Source organism: Hemiscyllium ocellatum, chromosome 21 (genome assembly GCF_020745735.1).
Source record: "Hemiscyllium ocellatum isolate sHemOce1 chromosome 21, sHemOce1.pat.X.cur, whole genome shotgun sequence".
In the NCBI taxonomy this organism is placed as follows: Eukaryota; Metazoa; Chordata; class Chondrichthyes; order Orectolobiformes; family Hemiscylliidae; genus Hemiscyllium; species Hemiscyllium ocellatum.
The window spans coordinates 64,019,826-64,033,081 of record NC_083421.1 but is presented as its reverse complement, the minus strand read 5'-3'; the positions used below and the strand labels follow the sequence as shown (position 1 = coordinate 64,033,081).

The window sequence follows — 13,256 nt, the reverse complement described above, 5'->3', positions numbered from 1 at the left end:
TTCCCAACTTCTACTCTGTCCGGGTCATTCAGTAGTCTGTATGTTTCAATTTGATCCTCCTCTCATCCATCTAAACTCCATTGAGTATAAACTCAGAGTCCTCAAATGTTCCTTCTGTTAAGCTTTTCATTCCTGGGACAATTCTCTTGAACCTGCTCCAGGGCCAGTACATTCTTTCTGAGATATGGAGCCCAAAATTGCACACTATACTCCAAATAATGTAGGGAGGAGAGAGGCTACAGGAGGAGGGTGTGGTGTGGGGAAAAAGCCATAGGGATGGCAGTGGGAATAAACTGGAGGGGGAAAAGTTGGGAAGGAGTCAACAGAAAGGAGAAGAGTTAGGGTGAACACAAGTGATACTGGATTGGATAACTAGAGGTTTGAGGGAGAGGCGTTCTGGTGGGGCCAAGATAAAGAACGGTTTAAGATTGTGTGAGAGAGGAGTGAAAGTGCAGGTCAGGAAATTGAGATAGTGGAAGGAGGATGTTGCCAACTGTGCACTTTTTGCACAGTAATACCAGTCTTGGGCCTTGGTTGTTTCTTTCTTGGCAACACATATGCATTGTTAGTAAGGTTGCACCTAGAGTACCAACCACAGTTTTGGTCTCAGTATTTAAAACATGATATACTGTAATTGGCGATAATTCAAATGAGATTCACTGGGCTGATTCCTGGGATGAAGAGGCTGACTTATCAAGAACAGGTAAACAAGTTACACATTTCCTCATTAGCATTTAGAAGAATGAATGTTGATCTTATTGAAACATACAAAATACAGATAGATGTTGAGAAGTTTTTTTACTAGTGAGAGAACTTCAAACACGGGTTTGTCAGTACAGAATAAGGGATATTCATTTAAAACTGAAATGCAAAGAAATTGCTTCTCTAAAAGTAGGAAATGTCTAGGGAATTTTCTACTCGAGAGTCGTGGAGCCTCAGTTGCTCAATATTTAAAGAGTAGGTAGGTGATTTTTGAAATATTGTGGATTGGAGAGCAATGAAAGCAGTAAGCTGGCCTGAAAAAGGCATTGAAGTCTAAAACAGATTAGCCATTACTTTATTGAATGATTGGATAAGCCTGCCCATATGGTCTACTCCTGTTCCTATTTCTTGTGTTCTTATAATTGATAAGTTCAGTGGTTTGTGGCCCTGGAGACTGAATAATGCGGGATTTAACAGGGTGGCATCTGCCCTCTAGCACCTTTTATACATGTTAATTGGTAAAATGCTTTGAGTTTTTGTGCGGGCAGGGCACTGCAGGCTTGCCCAGTGCCTGTGCCATCTCATTCCAGAGGTTTATTTGGAAGCCAGAAAGATTTATTTTTCATTTCAGCATTGATGCCCCTTGTAGAAACGTAATGAAATGAAGCTGTTAACAATGCAATGCCTGTTGAACTCACTGCTAGGCCTGGGTTAACTGGTTATCTTATTGAAAGATGATGCACGTTCTGAAGCACTCAGGGTGTCACACCACTTTCCAGGTAGTGAAATACTTTGATGTATTATCACTGTTGTAGGAACCGTAACAGCTAGCTTATACACAGCAAGGTGACTATTTCCAGTAGTAGGAAGAATGTTCACCAGAGCAATACAGTTTGAAGAAAATTGGCAAAGCAGCCAAAGGGGAGGTGAGCAGCAAGTTATCGTTAAGAAAGCTGTGCTTGAACAGGCAGTAAAAGCAGGTTCAGCAATAACTTTCAAAAGGGAATTGGATAAATATCTGAAAAGGGGAAGTTTGTGGGACTGTGGGGGAGGAGTTGGATTAATGGGACAGCTCTTTCAAAGATTCAACTTATTGGGCTGAGTAGCATCCTGTGTTATCTGTGCTTGCTGCCTGGGACGTGAGGACACCATTGTTTGTTAATGCTTGTGCAGGGAGTCTTTGCAGAGTAATAGTGTCAATATGCGAGTTTAGCCAGAATCAGACTGCAGTTAAAGTGAAAGTATATGTGAAATATCCAAGATTTCTTCTGTTCCTGACACTGTCCTATAAAGCTGAGAGGAAATGGTTTGATGTGAGACTGGAACAGATTTGCTTTGAAGCCAATCTCTTGTTCCATATGAATTTATCTTGGTTTTAAGTGTAACTAATCTCAGTTAGACGACAAAGCCGAAGAATATAAGCTGAGGAAAACCCCCAGTTGGGGAGAGTTTCTGGAAAGCACATGCTAAAAGTTTCTCAAGAACTCACACTTCACCTCCTTCAGCTCTCAAATTACTCATTACTGGATTCCAAAATGTTATCTTTTGAACATTATTTCCGAGGGTTACTGACTTGTTTACTTTAGCAGGAGGTTCTCTGTTTGAATTCAGCACAGGGTCTTCGCTCTGGGAAAGTTTGTTTCATATTAATGTCTCTCTCACCCCTGCTGTATGTACACATGCACACAGGTCCTGTTACTAGGTTACTGTTCAGGATATCCGGCATTCCAGGACAGTGTGCTAAATTATCCTGGGTGTCTGGAATCTGCCAGCTTGTAAATGAATCATTATTTGAACAGCTGGCAACTTCAGTCCTTGGGCCATGTTGTGGGACCTGGCCTTTTATTAGCCTTCACGTGTCTCTATATTTGGGTGAGAACAGGGGTCCTGCTTCTGAACACTATCCAGTGAATCTGCCCTCTTTCGGACATATCTGAATACCAGAGTTGAGTAACATTCTTTTGTACTGATCAGGTGAGCTTGAGCTTGACTGACAAATCCAGGCTCAATCTTTTTGCCACACCATAGCATAGTGGAATCAGGCCATTCAGCCCTTTATTAGATTGTGGGTGATCTGGAACAGCCTGTCTTTGCTTTGTCTACCTCAGTATGCTTTACTATAGTTCAGAAAGATTCAATTCTTCCCCAATATCTACAGGCTGCCATCTGATTAATTGCCATTCCGGTAGCAATAAGGTGCATTTATGTACTATCTTAAATGTTTGAAAGGAGGTTTGTTTTTCTTCACAGAAGTACAATTAGATAAAAGTGGATATCACGCTAAGGGAGAGATTATTGACTGTGATCAAGAGACTGTGGAGATTTAGATGCATAGCAGGTGGAAGAGTGAAGGGTTTGGGAGTGAGTTACCTGTGGCAATCTCTGAGGGATGCCATTTTCTGGACCAGAAGAGTAGCAGTCTGCTGGCCTTATTATTGTGATGGTCCCTGAATTCTGGGTCTTCCTTCAGTTCTTTCCATGTTTGTGGCCAGGTTAATGTGCAGTTAGGGTGGGTTAGCATTTGGAATATTTGTTGAAGGCTATGCTGGCTCACTGTTGTGCTGCTGGCGATCGGATAAGTAGCTCTGTGTACTCACGAGTTCAAAGGTTCACCCTGCAATGTCCGCTAGATTACATTCTTATTGTACTAGTACTTTGGCAGTTGGACAAAGATGATCTATCCTAAAGTGAAAGGAAGACTTGCATTTATGTAATGCCGGTTATGATCCTCCTAACATTCCAAGTGCTTCATAACTGGTTCAGTACTTTTGAAATGTAGAAGTTTAGGAAATGCAGCAATGGGTTTGTGCGTTTCCATACATTAATGAAGATTTTAGTATCAGTTGCAGAATTAATGTTCAAAGAGATCAATGGGAAGAGCAATCCTGTTCTTTTGCCTTTAGTGTTTGAGTGGAAAGATGTTAGCTAGATTAGCCATCGCATTTAAAGAATGGTGACTTTTGGCACTGGTGCTGGGTATGTATTTAGTGGTCTCTTGAGTATGCTTGATTCCATGACCGTTTGACCGGTGCTATCTGCTGCACGTGGATGACAATTCAAAATGAAGAAGTGATCAGTTGTTCATGTACAGTCTGACAACTATCTCGAATATACTGTGTGTGTAAAAGTGACCTTTACAGGTCAATGTGTTCAATAAAAAAGATCAAGTTGCTGTAGTCCAACTGGACCATAGAACTGCTCTCTCGTTAGAGAGGCAGCTAGTGTTAACTTACCCTGAGGGTCATAATGCCTCAGGCATGGGGAGAGGTTGAAAAAGAGTCCTTCATGGTAATCTCTACCAGTGTGGGACTTGAACCCATGCTGTTGGAGTTACTCTGTACTACAAACCAGTCATCCAGACAACAGAGCTACTGACCCCCATTTATGTATTACAATTTATTCAAAGATAAAAGATCATTTAAAGGGGGAGTAAATGCCCAAATCATTTAGAGTTGCAGAACAGGTTGACAAAGTCGATGAAATCCCGAATGTTTAATCAAAATAAACAGGACAAGATGCACAAAATTTTGGTGAACCTATTTTAAAGAATTTGTTTGTAAATGGCATAGTTGCTAAACCTACATTTAATGTCTCTATTTGCCCAGAGGGCAGTTAAGAGTCAACCACGTTATGGGTCTGGTATTACATGTAGACCTGCCTGAGTACAGATGATGGATTTTCTTCTAGAAAGGACATTAGTGAACCAGATGGGATTTTAATGGCAATTGACTGTGGTTGACATTAGTCTAGCTTTTTTATTGAATTCAGATTTCATCATCTGCCATGGTGGGGTTGAAATCGATGTTCCTAGAATATTATTTTGAGGTTCTGGATTACTGGTCAAGTGATATTACCATTATACACCTGACCAACCCTGTCTTCTACAGGATTGTTGGGTCCAATGCTGGTCAACACAGTTCAGAAGGATCTGAAAGCTTTGGAGAATGAATTAAAACGATTTCCTAGAATTATGCGCATGTGTGAAAAGACTAGAGAAGCTTGGCCAGTTTTTAACACTTAAGCGATTCAAGTTGTTTAAAATCATGAAAGTGTTTAAATGGAATGATTAAGAATTTTTTATAATAGCTGAAGAGCTGCTAACCTGAGGTCATGCATCTAAGGAGATTGACTCAAGTTCTTCTGTCAATGATGTGAAGGAGCCTGAGGAAATGATTTTTACATAAATATCAGAATTTGAAATAAAAATATCTGGCTTAAAGACCAGTGTGGGTGAAGTGAGCTTCAATTCATGGGACACTTTCACCGTCCTGGCAAGGTGAGATTTGTACCAACGGGATGCTCTCCGTCTGGATCATGCTGAGTGATGCTCTTGCCAACTGCAAGGAACTACAGCAAATTTGGCACTGAATAGTAGTTCAAGGGATCAAGACTCCCAACAGTAATCATGTAGTAGGATGGAGTATAAAGGTAGAAATAATGAGAGCTTGTTAGAAGGTAATAATAGAGATTTGTGATCTACATTTAGATGGGAAAAGTCCAATGGCAAAGGTAGCCAAGCATCACAGAATGTTTAGAAAGAGGAGGATTTGATGTAGGTATGTCCATAATGCTAATGAGCTATGTATAGGCACACCCAGGTGTTTGCTCCTGTGTATTTTTTAGAATAGTACCTTCTATTTCATACTGTTTTCCCATGTTCTTTGTGCAAAAGCTTATCACCTCCCACTTTGCAGCATTGAACTTCACCTACCATCTATTTGCCCACTCCAGCAACTCATCTATGTCGATTTGAATGTTGCATAGTTCTCCTCACTGTTTATATTTCTTCCAAGATGAGTTCATAGAATATTTTTCAGAGTTTCAGAGCAGCACATTCTGGAGCCAACCAGAGAGAGACCTGGTATGATGCAGTGATATAGATTTAATTCATGATTTCATAGTGAAGGTTTCCCTAGATAGAGGCAACCATAAGGTTATTGTATTATACGTTTAGTTTGATAGAGGGAGGAATGGGTCTCATACTATTTGACTAAATATTTAAGGTCAACTATGAAGGAATGAAAATAGCTTGCTGAAATTAATTGACAAATTAGGTTAAAGAATAGATCAATAGATATGCAGCTGCATCTTCAGGACATTTAAAACAGATATAAGGTCTTTTTTTCTCTCTCCGAGGGTTGAGAGTCATTGAAACTGGAAATGGAGTCCTTGAATATTTTTAAGGCAGGCGGAGATTGATTTTTGTCAAGCTAAGGGGTTGTCAGGTTTTGAGGCTGCAATCAGCTCAGCCTTAATCTAATTGAATGATGGAGCAGGGATTGGGACCAAATGGCCAATTCCTGCTCCTAATTCACATGCAAGGTGGAGGAAACCAGTTTTGGTTGGAGGTTCCAAACAGGATTTGGATAAATCCTTAGAGAAAAATATTGCAAGAATAGGGGGATGGCATGGGATTAATTGATTTGCTCTTTGAAAGAATGGTTACAGACTTGGTTGGCAAATGGCTTCCTCCTCTGCTATACGAGTAATTTTCAGGACTTTGTACTATTAGTGATGGCAAAATTGCCTGAGTTGGCTACTTATTAGATTAGACTACTTACAGTGTGGAAACAGGCCCTTTGGCCCAATAAGTCCACACCGACCCGCCGAAGCGCAACCCATTCCCCTACATTTACCTCTTCACCTAACACTACTGGCAATTTAGCATGGCCAATTCATCTAACCTGCACATTTTCAGATTGTGGGAGGCAACCGGAGCACCCCCATGCAGACACGGGAGAATGTGCAAACTTCCCACAGAGAGTTGCCTGAGCTGGGAATTGAACCCAGGTCTCTGGCACTGTGAGGCAGCAGTGCTAACCACTGTGCCACCATGCTGCCCACTAAAGCTACCAGTGATGTTGGGGATCTGCACGTACAGAGCTAAATACAGAAATTCCAAATTCTGTGTTAGTAATTTTAAGTTTCTCTGACTGGTTTACTGTTGAAGACCATACCGTTCGTAAGCAATGAAAAATCACTGACCTTGTGAAAACTTACTTTGTGCTATTAGTCTTGACGTGAATGTCCTGGGAAAGTTGCACCTTGTTGAATTAGACATAACTGATTTTGTACTGATGTGCTGACTTTATATTTACAACTCTCCATCCCTGAAAAAAACTGGAATTCAAGTTTCTCCTTTGGTGATTGTTCTATGCTTTTTAAAAAAAGTTTGGTGTTTCAACTTCTATTATGAATGTGGCACAGTTATTTATTTTATTGTTTGCAAAGTGATATTTGGTAATGTAGGATAATCAGTATGTTTAACAGCTGAGATTTTGTCTGTGCAAATACTCCAGGCTGTTTCCCCTACTTGATGACATCATTAGACACCTGGAGATTCCTGTCAGTTTGGCAGCAGATTTGTATTAACATGGGGGGAGAATGACACCCACACTACAGATATTGTGTGACGTTTACTGTCATTGTCCCTCTTCAGAGAATTCTGGCCCATGGTTCTAAGGTTCTATAGCTGATGAGATTGATGAGATTGTCGAGATACATAGTGCACAAATTTCTGCCACTCAATCTTATTTTATGAGAGAGCTTATTTGTGAAGATGCATCTATTCTTCTTTGTCTGAGTATTGGTAGGAATTTTGGCTGCAGTGGCCATCACTGATTCTGGCTTCGCCTATCGGTGCATATAGACCCAACAGGTAATGGCTGGGATTAGTTGCATGGATTGTTCACCATTTAACCTGGACCCAGCAAATTACTCTAGTGGCATTTGAACTCCTGTTCCCAGTCTGGCTAGCCAAATCCTTTGGATTACTGATCCTGCATGTAACCACGTGACCAATTGGAACTAATAACATATTTCATGGAAGTCTCTTTCTAAATTGTGAAAAATACTGAACTACATTGGAGCATTAAGTTAATGTCCTTGTCTCTTACATTTGTAGACTTTGGTGGCAAGAGAGACTTAAAAGTGAGGATACATAAAGGCCAGAATTGGAGAAGCACCGAGCACCCAGAGAGTTGTAGTGTTAAAGAAGGTTGCAAAGATAAGGATGAATATGATTGGAAAGTAAAGACAGGAATTTCAAAATTAATCCATTGATAAACTTGGAATCCCAATATGTCCCTGAGCACATGATGGGTGAATAAGATATGTTAGCAACAGGCTGGACCCTTTTTGCTTCTGCTCATTGAACCTTGCTGGGGTAGTCAAAGGAATGCTATGATTTTGTCGTTGTGTTTGTGGAATCTTGTGCACAAATTGCTGTGTTTCCGATGTGAGAAATGATGTTCATACTTCAAAAAAAGTATTTTGTTGGTGTGAAATGCTTTGAGACGTCCTGAAGTTGTGAAACATTATAAAAATCCAAGCTAGTCTTTATTTCTCATTGTCTATTCTCTCTCTCTCTCTCTCTCTCTTCCCCCCCCCCCCCAAAAAAAAGGTACAGTGATTAATCAGCAGCCACGTTATTACTGGAGATTGTGTTTGAGCTGCCACAGTCTTGATGCAGAGTCCAACAATGCAGCCTCCACCACCCCGATCATCACCAGGCGATGGCAGCACCACTGGAGTCCCCATGAGTGGGGGGGCCCACAATGTTTTCCGACGGAATGCTCCCTATAGACGGCCCAATACCCCCCTGTCAGGGGCCCCTGCTACATTGCCTCCGCCACCAGTCACTGATCCATTTGGACTTGGCCAGCAGATGCAGGCTAACAGTTCTTCATCACTGCAAAATGCTGTTAATGGAGGGCTGCCAAACCTGAACCGACTAGCTGGGAGTCAGCTCCCTTGGCCCACAGATGGAATACCTTGTGCGTTGGGGGAGCGGCGTGAACCTTATGGTGCACCAGCTCCCCTCCCCCCTGCACCCCGATTTGGTGAAGCTGGCCAGTTCTCACCTGCAGCCCCTCTTCAAGGAGCTGAAGCTGGACAGGCTCTACCCCAAGAGCCCTCATATTTTCATACAGGGCTAGGCTCAGAGAGTAGTGAGATGGGGCAGGCACGGCCAGTGGCGCGAAACCCCCATGGGCAGGAGGGGGGCCAGGAGCTCCATTCCTTTCCTCCCGCTCCACCCACTTTCCTACCACAATTCCAGCAGAGCTCCTCACAGTGGGCAGTTAGTCATGGCAGTCGACCTCCGTCCGTCCAGAACTACTTTCAGCCTAGTGACCCCCAGACCCAAGGTTTTGGTGGTTACTGCGCCCCTCAGCCTGTCCCCCTTCAGCAAAGCCATGCAGCAGGTAGCCACTACCAGCAGCATCACTCCCCATCAATGGAATCCCAGGTGCAATTTCTTGGAGCTGAGCACCAAGACATTGCCCAACCGTCTCCATTTCCCCAACTGCCCCAGCACCAGCAGCATTTCTCTGGCACTGGCTTTGCCCACTCGGAGGATTGGCAATCTGGTCCCCCTCGAGAAGTGTGCCAGCAGCAGGCTATACCTCACTCTGGACACCAGGCTGACTGTCCTGCCCCACGGTCAGACCCACCGCCTGGGGACTCTGAACCCGGAACCGTCTCCATGTTTTTCAAAGGGGGTGAAGTGGAGAACAAAGAAACCCTGGTGCCTGAGCAGTCGAGTGCAGTCAGTGCCAGTATCGGGGAGGCCTTCCAGCCCAGCACCGGACCCTTCTTCAGCGCACAGCCACTGCCAGAGCTGTGCACTGGAAATGCCGAACCCCGGGGCTTAGGCCCGCAGCCACCTGTTCCTTGTGGTGTTTACAGCATTGGTAGCGGAGAACCTGGTGGGGCAGTTGATTCCACTCAGCCCCATGGGGGAGGGTTGGCGTTAGAAGATGATGAGAATTCTGAATTTGTCCAGAATCAGGAGGTCCTGCCCACTGAGCCTGACAGAACTCCTGTGGCATTCCAGCCCATGCCAGCTTTGGTGAACCAAGGGCTGCATGCCATCAGAAATGTGAGTGGGGCAGGACCACCACCAAATCTTGAGACCCCAGACCCTGCACACCATCCTCTGCGATGTGACAGTATCTCTTCAAATCACAGCAGTGCCAGTCACAGCAGTGGCTCCAGTCTGCGGAGATCCCACACCCAGACAAATACATTCATCCAACAAGAGAGCGGGAAACCTCCCACCGATTCCCCGAACCGTTTCTTTGAGCAGATTGACTCCTCCCCGCTGAGCCGAGACCCTTTGCACCCTGGCAGGGAGGCAGATAGTGCAGGGCGGCCATTGTACTACAGCCAGCTTTCTCAGTCTCCTGCCCTCAGCTCCCCAAAGCCTATGACTACCTTCCAAGCCAGTGCCAACAGCTCATTTGAGCCAGTCAGATCGCATAGCCAACTCCCAGTGAAACCTGTTGAAGTGGACCAAGCAAAGATGGTGATGGAGTTGAACCAGTCAACAGTGGCCACTGTGGGGCAGAGGCATGGTGCTGGCACATCGGACGTCTCCCCAGGCAACTTGGAACAGCCACCGGATAACCTGGAAAACATCCGCATGCCCCAGCCTCACTCAAACCTCTACGCTGGCGTTGGAACGTCGAAGAGCGTGGCACGGCCTGCACCAGAAGAGTCCCACAAGAGACCGTCCTCGAGGGTGTCAGGTGTCTGGGTGAAATCTGAGAGCCCTGCTGCCACTCTGTGGGCACAGAGTGAGCTGCCAAGCTTCTCTGCTGGCATTATGTTGGCACCAGCTGCTCCGGCAGTGCCTGCAGCCGCCAAGTTGGAAGTGATACAACCACCCGAAGATAGCAGTAAGGGTTTGAGCTACCCTGTGCCTCATGGAAATATGGAAAATCCTCCCCAGGTGGCAGAGGACAGAGCCCCAAAAAAACAGACAGCTCCCAGCTATGCCACGCTCCTGGTCCCTACTCCGGCCTCACCTACCCCAGCTGTGCTGCTTGCTCGGCCACTTCAGACCTCCCCCCACATTCCCAGCCCTGAATGTCCTCTCCGAGATCGGGGCGATGGCCAAAGTGCTGCCTTTGCAAGTCCAGTCCCTCCCAATCCTGAGCTGGTCACAACAGTCCAGGGAGCATCACATGCACAGGCTCCACTGAACCTGGCCGCAAACAGTCGCATCATCCCTAGAATGGGCAGCGAAGGGCAGTCAGTGGATCCTGCTATCACCACCAGCCCTCCTCCTAGCCAAGACCCTGGTATGATTGTAACCTCCCCAACTTCCAATCTTCAGCCGCCCAGTGACAGTGGCAAGGACGAAATGAGAAACCGAGGGTTTGATCAGCCCACCCCATCCACCAATTGTGAACTGCTTGATTTCACGCTGCACAGTAATGTGCCTAATCAACCCTTAACTAGCATGAATCCGGCTGTTTCTCTGTCACTTGGCAGCACCTCACAGCAGTCAGTTCCTTGCCACACATACACCACAGGGCTCTACATGAATGACAAAGCAGGTTTCTACCTGCAGGTCACTGCAGATGTCCAACAGCAACAGCCAATCACCACTGTGAGTGGACAGCAGGCAGTGCCACCAGTGACTCATGACCAGCGCCAGCCAGGGTCAATGCCAGTCAGTGGGCAATTCCCGCCAGCCAGTTTTGGGTACCCAGGATCTGGTCCCACTCAGCCTCCAGCACAAGAGCAGCATCTGCCAACTCAAGCAGCAGTAACAACAGCACCTGCCCCCCAGCCCCCCACCCACCATGATGTGATGCCACAGCACCCGTATCCACCAGGGCAGCCACATGCAGGTTATGGTTATGCCTATCCATATATGTGCCAGGACTATGGTGCAGACCCTCAGCAGCCTTATGTCATGCCTTACTCATCGTACCCTACACTGGACCTGAGGGTTGGCCAGCAGATGTCTTACCCATTGACGGACTCCAGAAGCAACCATTCATATTACCAGGTAAAACTGCTACCTTTTCTGTTTGTATTATAGCCCCTGTTTTGGTCAGAGGCTCAGTAACGTGCCAGTAGTCAAGGTCAGGTTAGGTATCTGTTTTTTCCCATTTTTATATAGCTTCGATTACAAGGTGAAATAAGATCAAATACAAATTGACATTGAGTTACACAGGAGGTAACATGACCTAAAGTTGTTCAAAGACGTAGCCTTTAAAGATCATGTTATCGGAGAGCACAGCAGCAAGATTAATGGACTTGGGGAAGGAAGTTTAGGATCTGGTGATGCAGTGACAAAACTTGGGATGCTCAAAGGTACAGATTTAGAAGAGCACAGCCATCTTGGAGGGGTGTAAGGGCCTGAGGAGGTTCCAGAGGTAGGGAAGGTGAGTTCTTGGAAGGATTTAAAATTTGGATAGTATTCTGAATTGAATTGTTGTCATACTGGGAGCCAGTGTAGGTCAGTGAGCACAGGCAGTTCGTGGTACTTGGTGCATTCCTCCAATAGCTGTACTTATAATGGCACTACTGACCAGAACGATGCTGGCACCTTCAAGGGCATCTACTGATTGAGATGTCACAACAAGTCACTGTGTCCCTGGGCTGAAGAGAGTGTGGGGAATAAATCACTTCCCAAAGCCTCTTGTTGGAATGTATAGCTGCATGGATTGAGGACACTGTCAGGGCTAATGCCTTTCATAGTTGAATAACCTGGTCATGCTTCAGTAAATTACCACTTACCAGGGCTACAGCTTTAAGGAGATCAGATGGGTGGTTATGGAGACCATTGCAGGGTCAAACCAGGGCTATCACTTTGAAAAGCTGTTTCACTGCTCAACTGTGCACCTGTTGAGATGCAGATCATTGATAAACAAAATGAACTTGGAAGACTGAATAGGCTCTTCCTGCGCTTGTGACAGACACAAAAAAAAACACATTGGGAACTTTTGGATGAGTCTGTATGATTGGAATAGTTCATTTAGGTTGAGGCCATGAGAAGACCTTTTCTGATATGTTGCTTAAACTTGTAATTTCATTTCAGTTTTCTCATACTGCGTTTCTTTTGCAATGGGTCCTACAATTTGTCAGGTCACGCAGCAGGAATGTTTGGGATATTATAAAGTGAGATGCACTCTCCCCTTGTCTGGGAGATTGAGGACAATATAGAGTGTATCTCACCCTATGCTGTCTCTGTCATGGGAGTATTTGATGTGGACAATGTAGAACAGTAGAGGGTCCTTAATTTCTGATTTAAGAGTAGAGAGTTTTACTGTGTATTTAACCCTGTGCTGTCCATGACCTGGGAGTATTTGATGTGGACAGTGTAAAAGGAGCTTTACTTTCAGTTTAACAATGTAGTGAATGCTTCACTCTCATCTAACCCTGTGCTGTCCCCAACCTGGGAGTGCTTGATGATGATGATGGTGTTGAGGATCATTTGCTTTCTAGTTGCTTCTAGTTTAGAAGAGTAGAGTCATAGAGATATACAGCATGGAAACAGACCCTTCGGTCCAAACCATGCCGACCAGATATCCCAACCCAAACTAGTCCCACCTGCCAGCACCCGGCCCATATCCCTCCAAACCCTTCCTATTCGTATATCCATCCAAATGCCTCTTAAATGTTGCAATTGTACCAACCTCCACCACATCCTCTTGCAGCTTATTCTATACACGTACACCTTCTACGTGAAAACATTGTCTCTTGGGTCTCTTTTATATTTTTCCTCTCTCACCCTTAAACTATGCCCTCTAGTTCTG

General features: G+C 44.9%; 1 protein-coding gene across 4 annotated transcripts in view; it reads left to right on the top strand.

The window, feature by feature from the left end:
* The window catches only part of sec16a (SEC16 homolog A, endoplasmic reticulum export factor), an 82,990-nt gene that overhangs the window by 14,703 nt on the left and 55,031 nt on the right, over nt 1-13,256 (top strand). For all 4 annotated transcript variants that reach the window (XM_060841636.1, XM_060841638.1, XM_060841637.1 and 1 more), the window contains exon 2: nt 8,105-11,503. In XM_060841636.1, the coding sequence (XP_060697619.1) occupies nt 8,168-11,503 (3,336 nt within the window). In that variant the 5' untranslated portion in view covers nt 8,105-8,167. The remainder of the gene's footprint in view (nt 1-8,104; nt 11,504-13,256) is intronic.